Source organism: Phalacrocorax aristotelis, chromosome 6, assembly GCF_949628215.1.
Source record: "Phalacrocorax aristotelis chromosome 6, bGulAri2.1, whole genome shotgun sequence".
Taxonomy (NCBI): Eukaryota; Metazoa; Chordata; class Aves; order Suliformes; family Phalacrocoracidae; genus Phalacrocorax; species Phalacrocorax aristotelis.
In genome coordinates this window covers 17,503,171-17,524,922 of record NC_134281.1, presented here as the reverse complement: position 1 = coordinate 17,524,922, position 21,752 = coordinate 17,503,171, and the positions used below count along the sequence as shown (strand labels likewise).

At 60.2% G+C, this 21,752-nt stretch overlaps 5 protein-coding genes across 5 annotated transcripts; 4 read left to right on the top strand and 1 right to left on the bottom strand.

Annotated features, from left to right (window-relative positions):
* Positions 1-4,259: 4,259 nt before the first annotated feature.
* Positions 4,260-5,768, bottom strand: LOC142058278 (uncharacterized; the record flags this gene model as incomplete). Its single annotated transcript, XM_075095437.1, is given in 1 exon segment — positions 4,260-5,768. A coding segment is annotated over 1 exon segment (1,509 nt), but the record flags the coding sequence as incomplete, so codon positions are not given.
* A 63-nt stretch (positions 5,769-5,831) lies between these two features.
* Positions 5,832-9,305, top strand: LOC142058276 (uncharacterized). The gene is made up of 11 exons (XM_075095435.1): positions 5,832-5,997; positions 6,462-6,646; positions 6,774-6,856; positions 6,913-7,031; positions 7,125-7,204; positions 7,320-7,361; positions 7,605-7,731; positions 7,953-8,077; positions 8,333-8,425; positions 8,526-8,626; positions 8,733-9,305. Exons 1-11 carry the CDS (start codon positions 5,832-5,834, stop codon positions 8,869-8,871), a joined length of 1,260 nt encoding a protein of 419 aa, XP_074951536.1. The 3' UTR covers positions 8,872-9,305.
* LOC142058275 (U3 small nucleolar RNA-interacting protein 2-like) lies at positions 8,975-10,830 on the top strand. The gene is made up of 5 exons (XM_075095434.1): positions 8,975-8,982; positions 9,466-9,528; positions 9,604-9,937; positions 10,059-10,132; positions 10,226-10,830. The coding sequence occupies exons 1-5, from the start codon at positions 8,975-8,977 to the stop codon at positions 10,329-10,331; spliced, it is 585 nt and encodes a 194-aa protein (XP_074951535.1). The 3' UTR covers positions 10,332-10,830.
* An 854-nt stretch (positions 10,831-11,684) lies between these two features.
* On the top strand, positions 11,685-13,759 carry LOC142058274 (uncharacterized). Its single transcript, XM_075095433.1, has 7 exons — positions 11,685-11,712; positions 12,054-12,163; positions 12,328-12,450; positions 12,800-12,879; positions 13,120-13,237; positions 13,372-13,530; positions 13,658-13,759. The coding sequence occupies exons 1-7, from the start codon at positions 11,685-11,687 to the stop codon at positions 13,757-13,759; spliced, it is 720 nt and encodes a 239-aa protein (XP_074951534.1).
* A 1,588-nt stretch (positions 13,760-15,347) lies between these two features.
* Positions 15,348-20,458, top strand: LOC142058273 (maestro heat-like repeat-containing protein family member 7). Its single transcript, XM_075095432.1, has 12 exons — positions 15,348-15,392; positions 15,595-15,749; positions 15,876-16,023; positions 16,164-16,342; positions 16,432-16,569; positions 16,762-16,876; positions 17,144-17,281; positions 17,896-18,072; positions 18,503-18,658; positions 19,128-19,229; positions 19,570-19,672; positions 20,253-20,458. The coding sequence occupies exons 1-12, from the start codon at positions 15,348-15,350 to the stop codon at positions 20,456-20,458; spliced, it is 1,662 nt and encodes a 553-aa protein (XP_074951533.1).
* Positions 20,459-21,752: the final 1,294 nt, after the last annotated feature.

Here is a 21,752-nt window from a genome sequence, read left to right as displayed (position 1 = left end):
TTTTCCCGCTTCAAATCATCATATATTCAAATGCCTAAATGGTCTCCGTCTGTTTCTGAGAGTAAGAAAACCAAGGGACGGATCACCCCAACGCAACATATTCCTGACCAGTTTGCTGGTAACGCTTTATATGCATGGTTTCCACATATGCAACAGTGTCCCTCGAGGGCCACTGATCCGTTAGCAAAGGGTCCTTTCCAATGTTCCACACGGGGCGAAGGGTCAAAATAAGGGGTAGGTTCTAAACCAAACGGCCACTTTCAACGCAACAATATAGCGATTCCTTTGTGGAGTTTTCACAACATGGTATGTCTGAACAAAGGCCTTCCCACGTTCTCCTCCAACGGGGCCAATCTATTCTATTACAATATTTACAGTTGTAAGCTCCTGCTTCCTGGTCCCAAATACAAGCACGGCCCACAGAGTTGCCTCGGCTGGTATTAGGTGTGAGAGACCAAAATCTGGGAAATGCATTCTGGTATCCCTCTTCATTCACCCAGGCATAGCTGTATACAAGTTCATCCTTTTCATGTGGCCCCTCTCCCACCTGAACGGTTATGCTTACGTTCTGATATGTCCATTCACATGTGCCGTTACCCACAAAGACGCCATCCTTTTGTGTTCTAGCCAAACAGTATTTACCTTTCTCTGGGTGAATCATGTGAGCTTTGCCATGTTTTATTCCCTTTCGTTTCGCTATATTTACTCACCCACCATTTTGGTAGCAAAGGTATAGCTACCCAGGGCCAACTTGATAGACCAAACGGTCCTCCACATATCCAGCATTCTGTGAGGTTATAAACACTTGCTATTTGTTCAGCCAATTGCATAAAAGAATTCTTTATATCATTTCCTTCATCCCTAAAGTCTTTGAGGGGATAACTGATTGTTCCAGGGATCGCGACCCATACAATACACCAAAACAACAAAATTGACATTTTGCTCTACAAATCCAGCCTAAGCTTACAAATGTTATACAATCAATCACAAAAATACACATAGTCAAAATCAAATGTTAATCTTCCCACATTCGGTTGCGTTCCCGCAGGGATCTCCTGTGAAATGAAACAAAACGTCGACTTGCCCAGTTTGGGCTTCATCTACGTGCTTAAAATGAGGGAACAATCCAGCGAGTGTTAATTTTGTGCTCTTTCCCCCCCAGGCATCTTCAGCCTTCCAGGCATATTTGTTAAGGGGTTCAGTAAGTATGAGGGGGACGGTCCCAACGGTTGGCATTTCTACCGACGCTGGCTGTCCAGGAGAGAAGGTTGGTTCCCTTGGAACACTAAGAGCTTGAGACGTTGGAATTAAAACTGGGGGTTTAGGACAAAAGCCATTTAATCGGGGGCATCCATTTGTTCCCCAGCGACCATTGACTCCGGTAGCTGCATCCCAGAGGTGCTCCGCCCAATGCGGCTTATGAGGTTTCAGAAATCGTTTTGAGAGTCCATTAGTTCGTTCCACTATCCCCTTGGCTTGGGGGTAATACGGGGTGTGGAATACCCACTTGATTCCTTCTTCCCTTGCCCACTCCTGTACTCTGGTAGCAGTAAAATGACTGCCATTGTCTGACTGAATAGAACCAGGTTTTGGGAGGGAGCTAAACCAGAATTTCAGGGCCCGCACTGTATTTTCCCCAGGTGCTCGTGGAAATGCTTCGGCCTGGACTAGGCCAGAAATTACTTCCACGCCTACTAATACATATTGTTTTCCTTCTGACTTTCGGAAAGGCCCAATATCATCGATTTGCCAGACTTCCCAGAGGGTCTTTTTGTCTCTCAAATGGAGTGGGAACTCCTCCCTGGGATGTCGCTCTAGCCGAAGTCGGCATTGCTCACAAGCTGAAATACAGGCCCTGCAAGCGTCCCGAGGGGCAGGCCAGCCTCTGGCATGTGCCTCCTTGTATAAATCATTAGACCCCGCGTGGCCACGTTTAACATGTAGCCATTCTAGGAGCCTATCCCAATTTTCTCCTGTTTGGTCCTCCTTCTGCAGAGGGGCAATTCTGGCCAATTCGTCCGCCCTATTATTCCACTCACTCACTGGAGTACCCCCTTCCGGGTGGGAGGGCACCCATCCTATTGCAAAATCCCCGTGTTTGGCAACATTTAAGATTTCTTGCCACCTCTCCTTTTGCCACACTGGCACCCGATTTACCTCCCAGTTGTTCTGTTCCCAAAAAGGGAGCCATTCTGTGCACCCTTTGACTACTGCAGACGAGTCAGTGTAGATGTACACCGGAGTCCCTGCTTTTCCCTCGCTATTAAACACACTCCATACCGCCACTAACTCTCCCACTTGGGCACTGCCCTCGCCTTCAGGAATTATTTCCCTCTAGGTATCCACATGAATAGCTACAGCCCGATACTTCCACTGTTGGCCCTCTCGTTTGGCGGAGGCGTCTGCGAACCATACGTTTCGCAGCTCCTCCGAAAATGGCGGGGCAATCCTAACTACAGAAGGAGGAGGGGTATCCTCCTCCCGAAGGTTTGTCGCTTCTTCCTGTATGTTTAACACCTTTGCGGTACCTTCAGTGACTGTAAAAACACTACAGTAATGTTCGATTTTAGCATACCGTTTCCTCACAGTACCCCTTTGGGCCACCCCGTCAGGGGGAGGGGTCCCTGCTAACACAGGCGTAATTACCTTAAAGGGCCCCCTTAAAACTATAGGTTGTTGGCGTATGGTTCGCTCCGCTTCTCTAAGAGCTAAGCTCACTACAAACAAACCCTTTTCCCAGCTGGAGTACCGCTTTTCAGCGTCCTTAAAACTCCTAGAATAAAACCCAGTCGGTCGAATGGGACCTTCTGCTCCTTTCTGCCAAAAATGAATTGACAATCCCCAGCGTGCGAACCCCCATTCAATTTGAACTGGGTCGGTGGGGTGGATAGGGCCCAAAGTTTGATGGGTGCTTGCTTCAAACACCAAAAGCTGCAGTGCCTCATCGTGAGCTGGAGTCCATTTCCAAATCACCCTCTTTCGCAACAGGTCATATAAGGGACGTGCCATTATTGCAAATTTCGGCTTATGCTTTCTCCAAAAGACCAAGAATCCCAAGGTGTGTTGCAGCTCCTTTTTACCTTCCGGAATTTTTACCTGATCTAATGCTGAGAGGGTGTCCTGAGGAATACAGGCTGACCCTCCTTTCCACCAGATGCCCCACAACTTAACTTCACTGGCAGGGGCTTGTGTTTTTTCTTTGGGTATTTGAAGGCCTGTTCCTTCCAGGTGATTAATAGTTCTGTCCTGCATAGTCTGCACCGAAGCTATGGTATGTCCCCCTTTTAGTATGTCATCAATATACTGATAGACTTTGACCTCTCTTTCTGATGGGATTATTGCCAATTCCTGTGCTGGGGCATGGTGGGCCAAGGTAGGCGAGTGTTTATATGCCTGAGGCAAACGGGTAAAAGTGTACTGTTGTCCTTCCCAGGTAAAAGCAAATTGGTCTCGATCACACTCCTGGAGTGGAACCATAAAAAACATGTCCTTCACATCAATGGTTGCTAAGATAGGGTGGGCCTGTTCTTGAATGGCTGCAAGTAATTCGGCTATGTTGGGTACAGCCGCAGTCAGGGGGCCAGTGTTTGCATTCAGTCGCCGATAGTCAATGGTCAGGCGCCATTTTCCATTAGGGTTGCATACTGGCCACACTGGTGAATTGTACGGGGAGTGAGTAAACACTAAAATTCCCTGCTGTTTGAGATCCTCTGTTACTGGGGCTATCCCTTCCCTGGCTCCTAGCGGCAACGGACAGGGTTTTACGTTGGTAATCTTGGAGGGGGGAAGGCCAGGTGCCGTTTGCAATAGGCGCACCTCCGCCCAAGATGTTTCAGTTAATTGCCTGACCTGGGGGATGCCAAAAGACCACGAGTTCCCCTGGGTGTCATGCCACTGCCTTCCCTTCAACGCAGCCATGCCTAAAATGTTTGTCTGAAAAGGTCCTATGGCTACCATGGTATTGATGGGGGCTTCCTCTCCTAGGAACCATAGTGTCACTGAACTCACAGGCATTGACTGTGTTTTTCCCAGAGCATTTAAGATAATTAGATTTCTAGATGGGATAGAGATCCCGCACCGTTCTGCTTCGGTCTGCATCAGTGCGGTGATTTGTGGCCCAGTATCAATTAGAAAAATTACCGGTCTTTTCCTTGGTCCTACAGCTACTGTGACTAATAAATCCCCTCTTAGATTCAAGGTGAGTTGTCTTACAAACATCCATCCTCCGCTCCTCTCCTCACCTTTGGGGAACGGAGGGTCTAGTTTTCCGCCTTTTCCCTAGTCAGCTCCCCCTCAAGATCTATCGGGGGTGGAGCAGCGGCAACTACTCCGACAGTGGCCTTCTTCCCTGACCATTTCTGTACAAGTTTTTCCAATTTTGGGGTCGGGAGTCCATCCATCAGGTCTCGAGGAATGCCCTTCTGAAGCCCTAGATGCCATAAGCCCTGTCGACTTAGGAGTCTCTCTCTCCCGGGATGATTGTTGCGGAGTGGCCTCAAATCCTGGCCCTTCCCAATTGACAGCTGCCGATTGTTAACTTGCTCTGCAGACCGTACAACCCTTGTTTCGGTTTTTTGGAACGATCCACCATCAGGGCCATATTTTCTCCCAAAATTAATTAATTCCTGCGCTACCTCCCTCCACGTCCACACTTTCCTTCCCAACCGCCAATGGTCAGGGGTTATTATCCCTTCCAGAGTGGCCGCAGTTCTTTCTCCTTCGGAATTATTTTGAATTCTCCCCTGTAATTGGATCCCAGTGGGTTTCAGGGAGTCAGGGAGTCCCCGGATCAGGGGAGTCATCCTCCCTGGGTCTACAGGCATCATCATCGGGGAACTCTGGTGGGGCTTGAGCTCCCGATCATACATCTTTTGGAGACAGGCTGCTTTCTGCACGCTTTCCACTAGTTGATCCACCGTACCTGTTATGGCAAGGGGATCTCCCCTCTCCAAAGGGTTCAGCCCTCCGGCCCAATACGCAGCCCTCTGGGTTAATGACCATGGGGCTCGGCAATTACCTGTAGTTAAGAACACACCTGGACCCCAATAGCCTTCTGCTTCTTTCTCCGACAACAAAATTCCATCCCCCCCTGCTGACAGGGACACTCTCCACACATATTCTGTCTCCGATTCCTTCGGAGTTCTTGCAAAGTCTTTTTTCAACTTTGCTACTTCGGTTGCTGTAAATGGGACTTCTTTGGTGAGAACTTGAGGACGGTCATCGTTATTGTCCTCATACAAGTACTCTGTTTTAAAGAGTGGATACATGTGAGGGAAGCTTTCTACAGTTTCCCTTGCCCTCTGCAAGACTCCCTGAGGGTAAACTTGCCGTACCCCTTTCTCTGAAAGTTTCACCTCTACCTCCGCCAGTGTATCTGCTTCCCTCAAAAGCTGATCCCTCAATTCTTCCTTCAGTATGGCATTTTGATTTCTCTCCTCCTGCAACAATCGCTTGTTTCCCTCCAATTGTTCCTGCAGTGACTTTATGACCACCTGCAGTGACTTTATGACCACCTGCAGTGAGTCTATTGTGACATCGGCTTGACAAAGCCTCCGTTTCCTCTCTTCCACCGCTGCTGACAGACTCGCTCCCAGGACTGCGCAAATTACAGCTTTTCCTTTCCCCGGTCTAACCCTAGCTTCCTTCTACACTACCCTTATCCTGCCTACTACACTCTGCGGTTGAAACCAATGTTTTTTCACCCAATCTTGTCCCCGGGGTGAGGGGCGAGATTGGTGCACCTCCAAAAGATGGTACAGCCGGTGAAGAGACAAAATCGTGGGCGTTAACTGCCTTCTGAGTGGCCATTTTACCTAACACAAAGGGGCTTTATGGTCCTGAGAGGGTCACACCTTAATGCTGCTATCCCCTTTTCCCCTTTTCGCCCTCAGGAGGTCACACCGGGAAACCAAGCCCTCAGCGGAGCCGTCGCCTTTGAGCGATCTCCAAAAGGGAGACCACCCGCCTGCAGTCAGCAGCCCTTCCAGGATGCTCTGGGTACGCGTGGTGACACTCTTTGGCTGCTTATCCTTGAGGAAGCGAGCCTGTTGCCTAACTTGGAGCAGCCGAAGGGTGCTCCCGCTGCCCTTCCACGCCTCCCCAGGTGCCAGAGACAAGACACTAAATGCGCAAAATAAAGCTTCCGAACAAAAGCCGGTTTTAGCGCTTGAGAGCATCGCCGGGACAGGCCGTCCCACCACTACCCCCGGCGACAGCCAAGGCCGGGGTCCTTGGGAGCCCGCAAAGGCCGTGCTACGGGACCAGAAGCCAGGCAGCACCAGGGGGCGTGTCGTTGCGCCGAGAGGCCGGGGCCAGCAAGCACCGGGGGCGGGGCAAGCCGCCGAGGGGGCGTGGCTGTCAGCACCAGGGGGCGGGCCGTGTCGCCGAGGGGGCAGGCCCAGCAGCACCGGGGGGCGCGGCAGAGCCGTCACTACTCGAGTGACAGCGCGGCCCGCCGATAGGAAGCGGGGGCGGGGCCGCAGGCGCGGCGGGAGGGGGACCTAGTCAGCTGCAGCCAATAGGCGCGGGGCGAGCCCCTGAGGCCGGCGGGACGGGCAGCACGTGGAGCGGCAGCATGGCGGCGGTGGGCAGCTGTAGGGCCAAAGCCCCACGCGGGGTGGCGGGACGGCGGCGGCCGCGGGCGGCGGTGAGGGCCGGGCCGGGCCGGGCGGAGGGGGCTGCGGAGTGACTGCCCCTGCGAGGTCGCTCTGGTCGGTGTCCGTGTCCCGTCCCGTCCGATTCCGTCCCTGGGGTCACCCCGGTTCGTTCCTCAGGTCCTGGGCGCCGAGAGGAGGTCGCGGGCGGCGGCCGTCCGGCCCGTCGACGAGGAGGTGTCCAGCGACTCCGAGCCGGAGAGGTACGAGCCGCGCCGCGGGGGGAAGCCGGTGCCGGTGCTCACGCCTGTCCCCGCAGCCCGTCGTTGGGACGGCGGCGGCGGCGGGAGGCGGCGGTAGAGGAGGAGGTGGAGGAGACGCCGCAGGAGAAGAAGCTGCGCCTGGCCAAGCTGTACCTGGAGGAGCTCCGCCAGCACGGTGAGTGCCGCCCGGTGCCGGTACCCCGGTGGGGCAGAGGGGCGTGCAGCCCTCGGTGCTGAGCCCGGCCCTCACGCCCCGCGTCCGCCACAGAGGAGGAGCGGGCGGCGGCAGAGGAGGAGGAGGAGACGCATCCGGCGGATCTCATCGGCGACCGGCTGAAAGAGGACGTGGTGAGCAGCGGGGCGGGCGCGTCCCCCCAGTCCCGGCAGCGGCGGCGGCGGCGGGCTCTGCCCCGCTCCCGCGGGGCCGGGGCCGCCTCCACTGAGCCTCCCGCTTCTTGCCCAGCTGGAGCAGAAGGGTCGGCTGCAGCGCCTGGTCGCCAAAGACGTAAGTGCCCAGCGCTGGGGGCGCCGGGGGGCTGCCAGGCTCTAAGTGCCGGCTTTGGGGGCACTCGCGCACAGCCAGGGCCGGCACCCCGAGTTACGGTGCTGGCTCCGGGACCAGGGCCCTCCTTCTGCCCAGGGTGCCGGGGGCTGGTGCCCTGGAGGAGGGAGGGAGCTGTGCTTGGGTACTCCCATGCCAGGGGAAGGGACCGAGGGAGGCCCAGCTCACATCCCGCTCTCCCTGCAGGTGCAGCCTCCGGATCCAGCCAGCATTCGAGTGCTGCGGGGGCACCAGCTGCCCGTCACCTGCCTGGTCATCTCTCCAGATGACAGGTTCATCTTTTCGGCTTCCAAGGACGGCTCCTGCATCAAATGCAAGTGTTCCCTTGGGGCCGCGACTGGCTGTTCTCCCAGCCTGAACCCTGCAGGGAGGGACCCTGCAGCAGCAGGAGCGTGGGTGCCTGTGGAGGTGGCTGGGCCCCTGCCCCTTCCAGGGATGTGCACGTGCATCGTTTTGGGCTCTGTGGGAGGCTCGTTGGCGCTTCCCAATATGTTGGGAGGTTCCCAGGGCGTGACGGCGATGCCTTTCCCGTAGGGGAGGTGGAGAGCGGGAGGAGGCCGTGCGTGGTGCCCGGGGGGAAGAAGGGCACCGAGGAGCGGCACATGGCGCACGCATCCCACGTCCTCTGCATGGCCATCTCATCGGATGGCAAGTACCTGGTACAGGAGAGGGGGCTGGTGCCGCCATGTATGTTGCGGAGGGGTGCTGGTGGGGAGTGCATCTCCTCCTGGGGTCCTGCGGAGAGCGGTATCTCGTGCCCAGGTGTACTTTGCTGGCTTCAAGCAGCCCCTACCTCCACTGGAGCCAAGAAGGCGTCCCTGGGACCCTCCAAAGCGCTTGGGGTGGGAGCATAGGCTGGGATGTGTGGTGGGTCCTCATGGGGCAGGTCTTGGGTATCCCCTGTGTTCTGCCAGGCTACGGGAGACAGGAACAAGCTGATCATGGTCTGGGACACCGCCACCTGCAAGTGCCTGCACATCTTCACTGGGCACCGCGATGCCGTCTCGGTGAGTCGGGGGCATTGGCTGCGACACCTGCAGGGCCAGGCAGCACTGTCCTCCCCGGTGCCCCTCACCACTCCCCCTATGTCCGGCTGTCCGTCCGCAGGGCCTGTCCTTCCGGAAGGGCACGCACCAGCTGTACAGTGCCTCCCATGACCGCTGCGTCAAGGTCTGGAACGTGGCGGAGAACGCAGACATGGAGACCCTGTAAGAGCCTGGGGACACACACACCCCACTGAGCCTCCCTCACCTGGGGAAAGAAATGTGGCGGGGGGCTGTGCCTGCCGCAGCTCTTTGCCACCTCCCCCTCCAGGTTCGGGCAGCAGGATGTCATCACGGGGCTGGACAGCCTGAGCCGTGAGTGCTGTGTGACGGCGGGGGGACGGGACGGCACCGTGCGGCTCTGGAAGATCCCCGAGGAGTCACAGCTCGTGTTTTATGGGCACCAGTAGGTCTGGGGCGGGAGAGGGGGTTGTGGGCAAGTGGGTCCGGCTGGGGCAGTGGTGTGAGGGTGCCAAGCATCACCAGAAGCCTGCTGGCATACTGGAGACACTGATGTCCCAGTGAGCCCTTGTCTCCTTGTGCTGGTTTTGGCTGAGACGGGGTTAATTCTTCTCACTGTGGGGGTCGGCTACCTTTCCAGCTTCCCGCGCTCTGCCGCGTGTGGTGGTGGGCGGGGGGCAGGGCCATGGTGGGGGCAGCTGACCCCGACTGGCCAATGGCATGTTCATTCCATACCATGTGACACCATGACCAGTATTCGGCGGTTCGTTCCCCTCCCCCCTCCCTTCCCCTCCCCCGGGGCTTTGCGCCTCTCGTTGTTCTCCTTTACATTGCATTTCTGTTGTTGTTTCTTTTAATTTTAATCATTAAACTGTTCTTATCCCAACCCGCGAGCGTTACCCTTCTGATTCTTTCCCCCATCTACCGGTGGGGGAGTGAGCGAGCGACTGTGTGGGGCTGAGCTGCCGGCTAAACCACGACACTCCTAAGCAGGATCCCAAAGCACGCTTGTAACTGATGGTAGTTGCCCCTTCTCTTTGTAGGGGCTCCACTGATTTCATCCAGCTCATCAGCGAGGAGCACGTGGTGTCGGGTGCCGATGACAGGTGAGCACGGGGCCGCGACAGTGCCTGGGGCAAAGCCCCCTCCTGCAACCCCCTCATGCCTCCCCTCCCTGGTAGGTCTGTAGCCCTGTGGGGGCTGGCGAAGAAGAAGCCGCTGGTGCTGGCCCGGCAGGCGCACGGCATGCAGGACGCCCAGGGCCTGCAGCAGCCGTACTGCATCTTGGCGGTGGCTGCCCTGCGCAACAGTGACCTCCTGGCTACAGGTGTGGGGCAGCTGCTTTGGAGCAAGGGTTTGGGGGTGCAGGGGGTCTGCCCTGCCCCTGCCCCTGCCCCAGGTTGGGGTGCATGGCAGTCTCCTCTCTCTACCCTAGGCTCCCACAGTGCTAGTGTGAAGCTCTGGAAGTGCAGTGAGGGATTTTGGAAGCTGGAGCCCCTCTGGGCTATCCCGTTGGTATGGGTCAGGAGGTTGGGGATGCTGGAGCTGGGCTGGGGGTGTCTCTCGGCGGGTTCTCCCCTCCCTGGGCAGCAGGAGGAGGCTGCGTGAGCCTCTCACCCTGCCCTGTCCCCTCCAGGTGGGTTTTGTCAACAGCCTCGAGTTCTCGGCAGCCGGTGACTTCCTGGTGGCCGGCCTCGGGCAGGAGCACCGGTACCGTCCCCCTTCCCTAGCGCTGGCTGGGGGCACAGCCTCCACTGCCTCGAGGGCTCGGTGGAGGGTGACCTCCATCTCTCTCATCTGCAGGCTTGGCCGGTGGTGGAGAATCAAAGAAGCCAAAACCAGCATCTGCATCATCCCCCTGAAGCGGAGGGCTACAGCCCCCAGCTCCCATGTCCCTGACAGCTCCTAGCCCGCTGGCCCCGGAGCCGCTGCACCTGGGTCATGAAACCCTTGTCCCTGGTGCTGCGCCCCATGTCCTTCGTGCAACCACCCTCCTGGGGCCGGCAGCGCCGGAGCGGGGGATGGCGCGTGGCCCCCTGACCCTGCTGGCACCCATATCATGCTGCGGCTCTGCCCTCTGTGAGGGTCTGCCCCCTTCCCTCAGCTTTGGCCAGACCCGAGCTCTGGAGGACTCTGTTTTAAATAAAAAATAAAAAAAAAAGAACAACACAAAACCCAAACCAAACCAAATCCACTTTATTCACCTAAATTACCATGTCTAATGCCCCACGGCTCCTGCCGCCCTGGCCTGCCCCCCTACCTCCTCCTGCCCGTCCCCTGGCACCGACCTGTCTGCCCACCCACCTCGGCGCTGGCCCCGCCGGGCCCGGGGGCCCCACCTCGGCTCCTACGGCGCGGCGGGGCCCTGTGCCCCGGGGAGGGGAGCGAGGAGCCCCGTCCCACCCCGGCCCCCCCCGCCCGGTGCCAGCTGGTGGAACCCTCCAGGCGCGTGGCAACCAGTATGCGCGCGGCGGGGCCCTGTGCCCCGGGGAGGGGAGCGAGGAGCCCCGTCCCACCCCGGCCCCCCCCGCCCGGTGCCAGCTGGTGGAACCCTCCAGGCGCGTGGCAACTAGTAAGCGGGGAACGCGGCCGCCCCCCGCAGTTGTGCGTCCCTGCGGCTGAGCGCACGGGAGGGCGTCCGGCCCCTCCGAGTGCCCAGCAGCCTTCGAGCGAGGGGAGCCCCGCGGGCCTTGTCCCGGGCCTCGTGTGTGGAAGAGAAAAGAGTCTCAGCGTGCCCGAGGGGCTGGGGGCTGCAGCCCAGCTTAGCCCAGCTGCAGGTTGGGCGGCACCAGCCCCTGGGAGCAAGGGGACAGGGTACAGAGGGGTCCCTGCGACAAGGGGGGTGCCCCGCTACAGGTAAACCCCAGCCCCGTAGCAGGAGGAGGAAGAGGGAGTCAGTCTCACCCACCCCCCCCCCCCCGGGGCAAGGAGGGGTCCTGGGGAAGAGGGGAAGGGGGCAGTCTGTGGGTGCCCCCCGGGGGAGTGCTATTGGGGCACTTTGTGACACCCTGGATCACCCAGTGCTGTCCCCCCCAGTGTCTGGGAGGACGGTGTTAGGACAGGGTGAGAGCAAAGAGCCCCCCAAGCATGGCCACCTCTGCCCCACTGCCCCTGGCAGGGCAGCCTTGTGGGGCACAGGGTCCCCCTCACCCCTTTCCTCCGCAGGATGGCAGGGAGACCCCCTAGCAGGCCCAGGCAGGCCTGGGGGGAGAAGGAGGGTGTAGCTGCCCTGGCTCCCCACTCCGGGCCAAAGCCAAGCGAGATGTGCAAGGTCCAGCCGCTGCAGGCGGGTGAGTGTGCAGGCGCTGCGGGCAGGGGGCTGCCTGCCCGTCCCTGCCCGGTCCCGCGCTCGCGTTGCCCAGCCAGGCTGGCATCGGGGCTCCCATGGCACAGTGGCCAGGGAGCCAGCCCTGTCACGGCACCCCGGGACAGGGATCCTCCCTGCCAGCCGGTGGTAGCCTGTCCCTCACCTGGGCACGCCAGACCCCCCTCCCCGTGCTGCCCTCCAGCATTGCGCCCTCGCCCCTGGGGCTCACAGGGGACACCTGTGTCCCAGCCTTGAGCCAGGACTGGTGACATCCCTGGGAGCTGGGCAGAGGGCTTGGCTTTTTGTCCCCTGCTCGCCCCCCAGCCCTGCCTGCCTTCTCTCGGCCAGATCCGTGCTGCTCCACCTTGGCTCTGCCCGGGCAGAACGAGGATAACCTGGACATCATCCGAGCCTTCCTCAGGAGCAGACCAAAGGTATCCAAGGCCAATTCTATGAGGCTGCGCCCATGTCTCCTGACCAGTCTTTCTGCCCCCATCCCACTCTCGCAAGGTGCTGGGGGCTGTGCTGCCCCCCTCCCCCCCAACCTGTCTCACCCCCTTGACGCTCTCTGGCCGCCTGTCCCCTCCCTGGCTGGCAGCAAGAGGAGGAGAAGCTGAAGTTTCTGGCCTCCATCTACACCATCTGTAGCACCAGCAGCGCGGGCTCCACAACATGGGACATGCTTTACTTCTGTTTGCTGGAGGTGGTGGAGGCCATCGAGGTGAGGCAGGGGCAGTGGGCAGTGGGCAGAGCCCTGGGGGCAGGAGAGGGCTCAGCCGGGCAGTGGGGTGCATGTGAGCACTGCTCTGGGTCTCCATCCTTGGAGATGCTTGAAAGCCAGCTACGTGGCCTGGCTGGAGCTGGGGCTTGGACCCAATGACGTTTGCAGGTCTCTCGGCCAGCCTGTGGTTCTGTGATGGGCACAGCCCTTCCCACCATGGGGCTTGGGACCACTGGGTGGGGAGGGAGTGCTGGGATGGTGGCACCTGGGCTCTGCCAGCCCCGCAGGCTTTTGATGGGCAAGGGAGACTGCCCCATCCCGATCCATCCCACCCTGCTGTGCTGCACAGGTGCTGCTGCAAGAGGAGCCCACTGACCACCTGGGTACTGTGGTGTGGCGGCAAGCCATGCTGACCATCGCCTCCATGAGGTACTTGCCGCAGCCCCCAGCTTGGCCTCCCCACTGCTGGGCAGCCCTAACGGCACCTCTCCCAGGCAGGGGCCACCCCCAGTCCTGGGTCCAAGAGGGAGGCAGACAGCAGGGCAAGGGGTGCCATAGGCTTTTCCCTCCAAATGCAAGTGTCAGTGTCATGGGGATCAGCCCAGGTCTCCAACCCTGGGGTCTGTCTCCTCCTTGCTGTGTCTGAAGAGCACCTCTCTGTCCCCACAGCAAGGCGGGGCTGCTTCTGCAGGAGATGAGCAGCAGACTCCTCCACATCTGCTTCTGCAGCATCTTCCACCTCCCTCCGCAGGACACCCAGGGCCCTGAGGCTTCTCTCTACTCCGAGGTATGCCACGGGGTGAGCCATGGGGAGCTCCCCCACCCCGAGGCCCCTTCCTGGGCACCGCAGGGTACAGCCACGCCCACCCCCCACCCCGCCCAGGCTTCTAGGGCTGCCCCAAGACTCTGTCCCCCTCACAGACCCTGGCCACGATGGACAGCATGCTGCAGGTGCTGGTAAGCAGCGCCGGTGCTCTCGGCATCCTGGAGCTGCAGAACATCTTGCAGGTCTGGCCTTGGCACAGGGTCCCCACAAGCATTGACCCATGGCTTGAGTGGTGCCCCGCCCCTCCCCAATCAGTGCCTGGTGCAAGGAGGGGGGCAAAGATGTTCCTCCTTCCCTGCGCTGCCTCCCCACCAGCCCCCTGCCTCCTGGCTGCTGCCAGAGCTCCTTTTGCTCCTGCCCCAGCCCACCCCGCTCCTGCAGCCCTGCCTGCTGTTCGTCCTGCCCAACACTCCCTCACAGATGGATCTGCCTGTCTGGCAAGGGGAGCCCAGCCCTGGGACTTTCCCCCGGGCCACATCCTAGAGCCTCCACCACAGGTCCGCAGGGAGGTGGTCACCCCAAAGTCTTGGGTTCCTTGGGTGGGGGGTGGAGGGACCTTTTTTTGGGTGGGGAGCGAGTGAGTGGAAGGCAGCAGAGGCAGCGGCAGGAGTGGGATGCGGTGGCCTGCCTGGCTGCAGCAGGTTGCTTTGAGGGGCAAGAAGGGCATGTGCCCTGGGCCCAGGCCCTGCCCCGGCGCAAGCCTGGCCATGCCGTGCTGTGCCATGCCACCTCCCTGGCAGATCAGCAGCTTTTCTCCTCCCAGCTCCTGCTGCCCTTCACCGATTCCAAGCTGGCAGCAGTGCAGGAGAGGGCTGTGGCACGGATTGCCAGGCTGGCCAACTTCATCGCCACCGAACCCCTGCTGCAGGTACCGAGCTCCCAGTCTGGGCAGCCCCAGTCCCCCATCGCTGTGCTCCTGAGCCCCAGCACCTCCCAGGGAAGCTGGGCACCCAGTCAGCAGGAAGTCAGGAGCAGGGGTCTTTGCCCTGCCCCTGTCCTTGTCCGTGCTCTCTCCCAAGGCAGGAACCTGGGTCCAGCAGCCCTGCCCTGCGGTGGGCTGCTGCCTGGCTGCTCTGGGAGCAGCTGGGGCTCACCTTGTGCCTAGGCTCACCTCGTACCCACACTGCCTCTCTTCCTCCAGGTCTGCCCCTGCTTCGCACAAGCTGTAGTCCTCAGGCATCAGTGCTCCAAGACACATCGGTTTGTGATGCTGGGGAGGCTGGTTGGGCACCTCACCCTCTGCTGCACCTGTAAGGACAAGGCGACCCGCCGCGAAGCTGCAAAAGCTCTCCGTCACCTGCATGCCTTCATCCTGCAGCAGAGAAGTAAGAGAAGCTGTGATGGGCTGGGTGCCCCCAGGCACGGGCAGCCAGGGACCACTCTCCTTGGTGAGAGAAAGCCTGATCCAGCCTGCCTGCCTGCAGTCTAAAGAGCCATTTCCCCTTGCCCCTGTTCGCAATAGCCCCAGACCCTCCCTGGGTATCTGCTCCCCAGACCTGCCTGGGTGCCCTCTTTCTTTACTAGTGACTTTTCTGCCTAAAGCTCTCAGACTGCACCTCCAGCTCTTCACCCTCTCTCTGAGCACCCTGGTTTTCGTCCTCCCCAGGCAGGTGGCCCTGGCTGCATGACACAGGGCAGCTGCAGCTCTGGGAGGACGGGCAGATCTCGCAAAAAAGCAGCGCTAACGAAATCTTTTCGGTAAGAAGTGCCTTCGGCTCCTGCCTGGGGTGGTCAGCATGAGTGAAGGGACACCTGATGCGTGGGGATGATGTGGGCTGACGCTGTTCCTGAGCGGAGGCTAGGCAAAAGCCCGCAGCAAGCTCCGCTTCCCCACAGAACCCTGACCCCCACCACCAGTCTCCTCCCCAGCGCAGCCTGGCTCTGCATCCCACTCTCACTGCACAGCCAAGATGCTCTGTGTGATGCTCTAGGTGACAAACCTCCCCTCCTCTCCTTCATCGCACAGATGTTCAAGTACCACCTCCAGCCCTCTGACCAGGTAGACATCATCCTCATGGCCATCAAGAGCTTGAGAGCCCCAAGCGCCTACAGCATCAGGGCGGCTGCCCACATGGTGGAAGTCCTTGTGGCAGACCCTGCCTTCCCGATGGGACAGGTGAGTAGCCCGTGGGTGGCACAGCCAACACTCGGGCCCACCAGAGGATCGTTCCTCCCTGGGCCCTGTGCCTGACCAGCACTGATGCCATCTCAAGCCAGCGTACTGCAGCAGGAATGCAAAGCGGCTCCCAGTGGGAGCTGGGTAAACAGCTGCGCTCACCCCGCTGACACCCCCACTCCCTTCTGTGTCTGTCGTCCAGGTGCTGAACATCGTGTGGGCCATCTACAGAAACCTGCCCTTCATCAGGGCGGTGGTAGCCCTCAACAGCCTGGAGAGGGCCCTGCTGGTGCTGATGCACAAACAGCCCAGCATGGTGGTGGCCAGCCTGTTGCAGTGCTCCCCAACATGTACCTGGTACGGGGCCCACCAGCCTTTGGGGGTCCTCTCACTCCGGGAGAGGGGCCCTAAGACCCTCCCGAGGGACTTCAGCCTGGCCATCCTCTGGGGTGTCCCTGCTGACAGAGCCCCGGGTCCCCGCAGTGTTGCGATGCGCATGTGGAAGGTGACACTCTCCAAGCCCCAGGTTGCGGAGAAGGTGCTGCAGGAGCTGCTCAGCAGGCTGATGAACCAGTCGCCGTGCAAGACCTCCACCTCTACTGGGGACAACCCCCGCGTCCTCTCCCTGGCTGTGAGTTACTGGATGAGGCCTCACTGACCTCTGGGGCTGCTCTCGGCCGTCCAGGGCCTCCACTCTCCTTCCCTGCCCATCCCAAGCCTTGATGTCCCCAGGGGCGCAGGGACGTCTCAGTGTCTAGCTGTCTTCTGCAGGCAGCCAGGACGGTAAGCGAGATCCTCCTGCAGCGCATCTGCCTGCGGGAGGTGGAGGCGATTTTCCCCCAGCTTTTCCTGGCACTGCTTTTCCAAGTGTCATTCACCACGGAGTTGACGGTGCAGGAGGTGCACATCTTTTGGAGGGAGCACCAAGAGGATCTGCTCGGTCCCATCAGGTGCTCCATCCCTGTCCTCTCATCCCTGCCAGCTACCTGGAGCCAAGGCCAGGGGTGCCAGTGGGAGCTGAGCATTTCTCTTTGTGCAGGTCTGTGGTGCAGTCCATGAGAGTGCTGCTCTGCAGCATGGGCTTTGAGAGCCAGGCGCTGGCCATTGAGGCGCAGGGTGGCTGGGATGCCCTGCTCAGCAGCCAGACCCACCTCATGGGAGTCCGCATTGTGGCCAGGTGAGAGGCCCTTCTCCCTTGCTCCTCGGGGACCATCACCCCATGTCACCCCCTCCCTTGGGGGCACAGATGGCAGAGGGCTCCCGTTGCTCAAAGAAAGCGCTGCAGGTGGGTGATGCCCAGAGTGGTGCAAACCCCAAAGATATGTGTCTGCCTGGCTCAGGCCTGATGGTGCCTCCTTCCCCCTGCCAGGGAGATGATGAAGACCCCAAGACCCCTGCTCTCCACCATCTTCTGCCATCTGGCAGAACTCCTCAGTGTGGAGGAGCCCACCTGGGAGATGATCGCCATGGTCTTCCTCGTTGAGGTGAGCCTGACGGCACTGTTCCAAGCTCTCTCCGATGCTCAGCTCTCCCATGCCAGCTGCTGTGGGGGGAGCTGGGGCAGCAGATGGGCTCTGGTTGTCGCCGTGGAGGAGCAGGCGAGCAACCAGTGTGGTGGAGTGTGGGGCACGGGGCTTCTCCACAGTCCCTGCTGCCTGTGTCTGGGCTTGGTCGTGACCCAGCATCCTTGCCCTGAGGTAGTGGTTGGAGGCAGCACCACACCTCACCAGCTCCCGCTGTGCGTGTTTCAGATGTTGGGCTGCACCAGCCTCAGTGAAGAGCTGGACCGTGCCCTGGAAATCTTCCCCATGTATCTGCAGAGCCAGTGCCTGGGGATGCCCAGCCTGGTGCTCAGGGGCCTCCTCAGGCTCAGTGAGAGGCCCGACACGGTGAGTAGGGGGCAGCAGGGACAGCCGGGACAGCAGCCCAGGGTGGAGCAGTGGGTGACGGGTAACGTGGTGGCTCGGGCTTTTCTGGGCACAGGGAGCCGTGCCGGCTGCTGCCAGCTCTCCTGCCTGCCCCGCCCTCTGCCCCATGACTGTGCCGTGCAAGGAGAGAGGCAGTAGTGCCGAGGGGAAGGGGCTTCTGCTGCCAGCACGTCCTGGCAGGGGTGCTGGTGGCAGAGTGACCAGCCCGAGCGTGGGGTCTGCAGAGCCTGACCGTGGGGTGCTGAGCCCCGGGGTGAAACGCAGCAGCTGCGGCAGGGGCTGCTGGCAGCTCGGGCAGCTTTCCAGGCAGCGCCAGTTGCCCACCAGCCTACCCAGGGGGTCTGGTGGAGAAGGGGGTAGCCAAGGGGCTGGCAAGGAGCCAGAGCTGTCTGTCCTCACCCTCTGCGCCCTGCTCTTCTCACGGCCATGGCGGTAAGCCCTGTCTGCCAGGACCTTGCCCTTGTGACCTGCACTGCCTGCTGAGAAGCTAGTGGGAGGCCAGTCTGCGCGGAGAGGGTTTTCACCCCTCTGGTAGGTCGCTCCTTTACAAAAAGGAGATGGTGTGTCTCCAACAGGCAAGGAAAACCCTCGTCCTGCTGCCGTATGTCATGGAGCAGCTGCAGGGTGCTGACAGTGATGCCAGCGCCATCGCCCTGTCCCTGCTCAGCAACCTGCTCCGGCTGCTGGAGGGGAAGACGCTCAGCCTGACTGCCCTGGCGCTGGCTGAGAAGCTCCAGCCGCTCTTCAGCGACGTAAGGCTGGGGGAGAGACCCGTGCCCCTCTCAACAGGCACCTCCATTCATGCCTCCCGTGCTCTGCAGGGGGATGCTTTGCCCCGCAGCCCCCAGACCCCATCGCTGCCCTTGGCAGCTCTGTGGTGTGTCCCAAACCCGCCACGTGGACCCACCCTGGCTCAGCCTCCCTGTCGCGGCAGAGACGAGGATTGCAGGACGTTGGCAGACGTGCTGAGCCCCACCGATGCACACCCTGCCCTGGCAGCATCCTCCAGCCCTCCGCAGGGTCTCCTTCTCCAACCCCCAGCCCCAGGGACCCTAGCCTCCCTGGGCAGACCTTCTCTATGCCACAGCTTGCTCCCTTTTGGAGCAGGGCTGCCTGCAGCTGTTTTGGGCCCCTTGCTTGCCATAGGCTTGAGACTGAGGTCCTCTTCCTCTCCTGCACCAGGAGTCGAGCACTGTGCGGGAGCTCTCCATCCGGCTCTTCCGAAACACAATGGGGGTTGTGGTGGATGCCAAAAAGAAGAAGATGAAGGAGGTGGTGTGGGGCAGCCTGCTGCCACTGCTCTTTCACCTGCACGACGAGGACAAGAATGTGGCCAAGGTGGGACTCCCAACCTGACCTGTTCTTTGGGCAGGGGGGTGCTGGACCCTTTAAAAGTGTGTCGCCATGAGGTCTAGCTCGCTGGGTCCCTGCACCAGGCACAGCGCACCTCCCTGCCCGCTGCTGCCTTTCTCCTCCCGCTCCCCGGGTGGATGGGGAATTAGGTCCCTTTCCCACCCAGCTCCCTCCGCACAACCCCTGGCGTGAGTCCCTGCAGCCCCAGAGACGGCGCTGTGGCTCTGCAGCAGCCTGGGGTCACCAAGGCCAAAACACTAGAGCCTGACAGGCTTCCACCCAGAGAGGGTGGCTGCCCTTATATTCCCCCAGGGTGCTGAACCCGGTGGCAGCATCAGTCCCCAGCTGGTGCGTCTTCCCTGCACGGGCAGGGCAGGCTCTGAGCCCTCCAAAGAGGGGGGACACAGGGTCTTGTGTCCCTGGCGGTGGTGGTGGCATCTCTGCTACTCACCAGGCCTCCCAGGAAACCCTCAGCAGTGCTGGACAGTTCCTGAAGTGGCGGCAGCTGGCCCAGCTGGGCGAGACCGTGCAGGCATGGAGGATCAGCGAGTGCCTGGTACGCACAGCCCCAGCACCCCCAGGTTCCGCCCTGGGTGAGCCCTGCCCCATGCCCAGCACAGGGGACGGGGGGCCTGTGCCCCCATAGCGGTATGCACCCTCCTGGAGCAGGCTCTGCCCCAGGCTGTCCTCTCCCCCGGAGTCCCAAAGGGCACCCTGCCAGCAGGACGGCACCCCGGCGTCCCTGGGGAGCCCTCTGCTCCCTCCGAACCCCGATGCCACACGGCAGGGAGCTGGGAATGTCCTGCTGGGGGGAAGGAGGGTGGCCCTGGGCGGGGGGGGAGGGCCAGACTGGGGGGCAGCTCTGCACCAACCGTGCACCCTTCTCCTCCCTCCAGCTGGCCAGGAACAGGAGCAGGGCCAAGGAATACCTGCGCCAGAGCCAGTCCTACCTGCGGAGCCCGCAGGAGCCCCTGCGGCGGGAAGCTGTCAGGTTCATTGGTGAGCCACGAGCCCCATGGTCCCTCCCTCCTTCTCCCCAGGGTCCCTGTGGCCCAGCGCAGGACCTGTGGGGCACTCCTTCTGCCCGTCCCACCCCTGGCTGTGCAGGCGGGGCTGGCAGGAGGCTCATCCATCCCCTCCCCGATGCCGCAGCCCAGGGTCAGCCCTCCCCGGGGAGCTGTGCTGGCCAGGTGGGCTGGGTGGAGGGTTCTCCAATGGGCAGTGGGGTCCCCAACAGGCAGCAGGGTCCCCAACGGGCTGCATCCACTCAGGGCTCATCGGACGGCAGGTGGATGGGCACGAGGAGTTGCAGTACATCAGAGAGGGTGAGTGAGGGCAGTGGGGAGGAGGAAGGACCCCGGCACGGAGCTCCCCCCTGGGAGAGGGGGGCTCTACTCCCAGCGTGTGCGTGTCTCCGGGGAGGGGGCTGTTTCTGGAGGGGCACATTCCTGACCGGCAGCACCCAGCTGAGCCTCCCGCCCCCCGGCTCCCTCCTGGCCCTGGAATCACGGGGCACAACGTGCCCTGCCTGGAGGGGACACAGGGCTGTCACCTCACCTCTGCTGCTTTGTCCCCGCAGTCCTTCAAGATGCAGGGAGAGACACGAGTCTCCTGGTCTCCTCCCTGGCAACACAGGCGCTCCTCATCCTCAGCTTGAGGAAGGCTGAGTCGAGGTTTAACGTGCAACGGCTGAGCTTCCGGCTGCTGAGGGCATGGACGAGGTGGCACTCGGCCCCCAGTGAGGACTCTGCTCAGGCAGAGAGAAAGCAGCAACCCCAGCCCTAGGGTGCTCTGCGGCTTGGGGTATCTCCTCTTCCCAAAGTCTAACAGGAGAGAAGAGACCTCAGCCCCAGAGGAGCTGGCGTCCTCTGGAGAGCAGCAGAACAGCCGCTTTTTCCCGTGGTGCAGGGCATCACCTGCCCACACGCTTCGTCTTTGCCATGAAGCACCAGCTGCTGGGCTGGGCTGGGCTGCAAAACAGAGGGAAGGAGAAGCCGGAGCCGGAGCCGGAGCCAGAGCCGAGGATGAAGTTGAGGCTGAAGCCTTCCCTCCCCTCCCCAGGGCCACGCCAGGGTGAATCACTTTTTCTGCCTCCCACCGTCTGAGGAGCCTGCGCTGCCTGGGGCCAATGTGGCCGAGTGCGGGAGCTACAAAGCCACCAATGCTCTGACTCCGGCAGCTTTGTCCCCTCCGTGTCCCCAGCAGGAAGGGCAGCTCTGCCTCCTGCCCATGCCACCCATCCCCACCGGCCCTGCGCCCGTTCCCACCCAGGGACGTTGGAAGTCCCAAGAGGAATGGTAAGAGGTCACTCCACGAAACCAAGCCCTCCGTGGAGCCGTCGCCTTGGAGCGTTCTCCAAAAGGGAGACCACCCGCCAGCAGTCAGCAGCCCTTCCAGGATAAACTCTAAACAAGGCCAATGCCTAACATCAGTAACAATTCAGTTTCTAAATAAAACAGACTGGGGAGACAAACGCTTTGTACAATTTGGGCTGTGGATGACACAGATTGACGTACAGCTCCAATGTGTTTAACTCCATCAGGTGATACAATGGGTACAAACTGCATATTTGTGACAACACGTTGGATTAACTGAATGAAACATGGGATGACACATGGCAAAAACAGTAACGTAGCTAGACCACGCAATAGGTAAAATAAGATTTGTTTGATCCAAGGACCTCCTGGAAGCCAGGAGAACATATCGACATTCCAGCCTTTCCAGGTTTGGGGGGCAACATGGGCCAATTTCCGTATTCCGGCAGTAATTTGTTTGATGACTTTGCCATTGTCATTGATTTTTAAACAGCAACTAGAATCATGCAATTTCCCACAGACCCCGCCTTCTTCGGCTAGTAGGTAGTCGAGAACCAAGTGATGTTGATAAATTGCAGTTTGCATTTGGGTTGCCTGATCTGCCAGTAGGTCGAGGGCCTCAGCTGTTTGATTGGTGATAATTTCTAATACGGCTTGCAGCCGGATAATGCGATGTAGATTATAAATGGGTTCTCGAGCACCACTAACCCATTCATTGTGTAGCCAAATCAACTAGAATTGTTATATGAGAACATAGAGTATAG

Coding starts and splice junctions, on each gene's coding strand:
- LOC142058274 (XM_075095433.1), top strand. CDS start 11,685: ATGTGCAAGGTCCAGCCGCTGCAGGCGG. Junction 13,238..13,371: donor AGGCTTCTCTCTACTCCGAG/GTATGCCACGGG, acceptor TCCCCCTCACAG/ACCCTGGCCACGATGGACAG. Junction 13,531..13,657: donor GCCCCGCCCCTCCCCAATCA/GTGCCTGGTGCA, acceptor CCGCTCCTGCAG/CCCTGCCTGCTGTTCGTCCT.
- LOC142058275 (XM_075095434.1), top strand. Junction 9,529..9,603: donor GTGTCGGGTGCCGATGACAG/GTGAGCACGGGG, acceptor CCTCCCTGGTAG/GTCTGTAGCCCTGTGGGGGC. Junction 9,938..10,058: donor CCCTCTGGGCTATCCCGTTG/GTATGGGTCAGG, acceptor TGTCCCCTCCAG/GTGGGTTTTGTCAACAGCCT.
- LOC142058273 (XM_075095432.1), top strand. CDS start 15,348: ATGGTGGAAGTCCTTGTGGCAGACCCTGCCTTCCCGATGGGACAG. Junction 16,570..16,761: donor GGAGTCCGCATTGTGGCCAG/GTGAGAGGCCCT, acceptor TCCCCCTGCCAG/GGAGATGATGAAGACCCCAA. Junction 18,659..19,127: donor AGGACAAGAATGTGGCCAAG/GTGGGACTCCCA, acceptor GCTACTCACCAG/GCCTCCCAGGAAACCCTCAG.
- LOC142058276 (XM_075095435.1), top strand. CDS start 5,832: ATGGTCCTGAGAGGGTCACACCTTAATGCTGCTATCCCCTTTTCCCCT. Junction 7,032..7,124: donor GGAGGAGCTCCGCCAGCACG/GTGAGTGCCGCC, acceptor CGTCCGCCACAG/AGGAGGAGCGGGCGGCGGCA. Junction 8,426..8,525: donor GGCACCGCGATGCCGTCTCG/GTGAGTCGGGGG, acceptor GTCCGTCCGCAG/GGCCTGTCCTTCCGGAAGGG.